General features: G+C 35.7%; 1 protein-coding gene across 1 annotated transcript; it reads left to right on the top strand.

Annotated features, from left to right (window-relative positions):
- Positions 1–793: 793 nt before the first annotated feature.
- LOC311085934 (CD48 antigen-like) lies at positions 794–2,514 on the top strand (the record flags this gene model as incomplete). Its single annotated transcript, XM_084118554.1, has 3 exons — positions 794–1,080; positions 1,629–1,928; positions 2,174–2,514. The coding sequence occupies exons 1-3, from the start codon at positions 1,056–1,058 to the stop codon at positions 2,512–2,514; spliced, it is 666 nt and encodes a 221-aa protein (XP_083974680.1). The 5' UTR covers positions 794–1,055.
- Positions 2,515–2,962: the final 448 nt, after the last annotated feature.

Here is a 2,962-nt window from a genome sequence, read left to right as displayed (position 1 = left end):
ATAGACGTAAATGTGAGGTCAAGTTTGATTTTAAAGTTTTTCAAGGCATTCAGTTATTAGTGATTGTGAATATCAATTAAATATGAAGCTTAAATACCCAACAGCATTAGTCTTAGTTGTAGTAAAATTCTTTATTTTTAGTTATTTTTTTGTATAAATCTATTTCACATTTGAATGATTACAAGGATTTTAGTGAATCTTCATCAAACCAACATTAAGTGATTTTAAAGCTTTAATCTGTGAAAACTTCTTCAGGTGTGTTTGGTGATGCAGTAACATCAGTGTCAGTGTGGGAGAGAAAATCAGTCACTCTTAACTCTGATCTTACTGAAATGAAGGATGATGATGTGATTCAGTGGAGGTTTGGAGATGAAAACACTTTAATAGCAGAAATCAATAAACGGGCCGACAGAATCACTGTATATGATGATGTTCTTGATGGGAGATTCAGAGACAGACTGAAGCTGGACAATCAAACTGGATCTCTGACCATCACAAACATCAGAACTGAACATGCTGGAGTTTATCAACTACTGATCAACAGTGCGATCAAGCCTTTTACTCTTGCTGTCTACGGTGGTGAGTTAAATATCAGTTTCACCTGTTTTATATTTTAATCAGCACATCATACAATTATTAATCCAAACTCCATTTTGCTTCTGTTGTTTTATGATAATATTAACTTCAAATTTAAACGTCAAACTATTTGCTTTAGTAAACCTTCAAATAACATCTGTGACGAACCCTGTTTCTGTTTGTTCTCTGTGTTGATTCAGGACTGGAGTCAGTGTCAGTGAAGGAGGGAGATTCAGTCTCTCTAAACTCTGATCTTACTGAAATGAAGGATGATGATGTGATTCAGTGGAGGTTTGGAGATGAAAACACTGTAATAGCTGAAATCAATAAACGGGCAAACGGAATCACTGTATATGATGATGTTCTTGATGGGAGATTCAAGGACAGACTGAAGGTGGATCATAAAACTGGATCTCTGACCATCACAAACACCATATTCAGAGACAGACAATTATGAACTAGAGATTAACTATAAGAGGATGATTTTCAGTCTCAATGTCTATGGTGAGTTAAATATCACTTTCAACTGTTTAAATATTTAGTTTAAATATGCAATTATTAATCCACCCACCATTTTGCTTCTTTTATGTCCGTTTTGTTGCATAATATTCTCATATGGTCTTTGTATGAAGTTTGACTTATTTCCTGATTTTGTGCCATGTTTGTAGTCTTTGTAGTTTTTCTTAGTTGATTAGTCTCTGATTGTTCCCAGGTGTCTTATCATATTACCCTTTGTATGTGTGTGTATATATGTATATGTATATGTGGTGTTGTGTTTTTACGGATGTACATGTGCATGTGTCTCAGTTCTGTTCTGCTTGTGTTTAGTTCTAAGTTCTTTGTTTTGTACCTTGTTCTTATTATTGTTTATTGATAAATCCCCTGCACTGAGATCCTCTCCTCGTTTTCAAAGTTGACCGCCTCGTTACAGATATTATTCACTTGAAATTGTACATTATTTAATTTTGTTAACTATCATTAAGTCATTTAAAAGTCTTAATCTTTGACACACCCTGTTTCTGTTTGTTCTATGTGTGTTTTTGGTGATACAGATGAAAACTTAGTGATGGAGGGAGATTCAGTCACTCTAGACTCTGATCTTACCGAAATGATGGATGGTGTTCGGATTTTGTGGTTGTTTGGACCTGAAACCACTTTAATAACTGGAATCAATAAACGGCCCAAAGGCATCACTGTATATGATGATGTTCTTGATGGGAGATTCAGAGACAGACTGAAGCTGGACAATCAAACTGGATCTCTGACCATCACAAACACAACAACTGAACATTCTGGAGATTATAAACTACAGATCAACCGTGTGATCAAGAGGTTCAGCCTCACTGTCTTTAGTGAGTTAATTATCACTTGTTGTATTTATTACAGCTTTTAAAGTCTAAATTTAGACAAGTATATTATCATTCTGTTGTCAGCATGTTGTTTTATTGTTTAAATGGTTTAAGTTTGTATTTAACTTTCTATTTCAGATTGTTTTAAATGCTCTACTTTTGATCATCTCGGTTCCTCTCGATGTTTCTTCCTCTGCTTGAATATCTTCATTCATCCTCATTTATCTTTATTCTCTCATGTTTTCCAGCTCGTCTGCCTGTTCCTGTCATCAGTAACTCTTCACACTGTTCTTCATCATCATCTTCATGTTCATTGGTGTGTTCATCAGTGGTGAATGTGAGTCATGTGACTCTCTCCTGGTACAGAGGAATCAGTGTATTGTCCAGCATCAGTGCGTCTGATCTCAGCATCAGTCTCTCTCTACCTCTGGAGGTGGAATATCAGGATAAAAACACCTACAGCTGTGTGCTGAACAATCCCATCAGCAACCAGACCACACATCTGGACATCAACACACTCTGTCACACATGTTCAGGTACTACAGCGCTGATATTAGTTGATGCCAGCGCTGATATTAGTGTTTATTGACTGATCTGATCTCAGTTTGATGTGTTTATTCCTCAGACTCTGTCCACTGTTGTGGTCCTACTGAAGCTGTGATCCGATTGGTCCTCTCTGCTCTGGTGGGCGTGGCTACTGTCATTATTGTGGTTTATGAGATCAGATCCAGAAGAGCTGAATGAGATCAAGCACATATTCACACATCAGGTACATGATTGATGATGTCATTTCTCACAAACTGATTTTGCATTATTATGTTATTATTTGTGAGATTTATTTATTTATGGCTTTATATGTTCATCTTTTTCAGGAAGTATTGAAATCTAAAGCAGAACGCTGAACTTTAAAGGTTCTTCAAATTTGATTTTTGTGGTTGTGTTTTTGTCATGATAAATACTGATGATTATTTCAGATTCTGCTCTCTTTCAGCGTCAGATTTTAAAAAAATCCTATTTGAACAGCTTTGTTTATATTT

Source organism: Abramis brama, assembly GCF_963993115.1.
Source record: "Abramis brama genome assembly, chromosome: 6".
NCBI classification, from domain to species: Eukaryota; Metazoa; Chordata; class Actinopteri; order Cypriniformes; family Leuciscidae; genus Abramis; species Abramis brama.
Note: the sequence above shows the minus strand (reverse complement) of the source record. Positions and strands in the feature narration are given on the sequence as shown.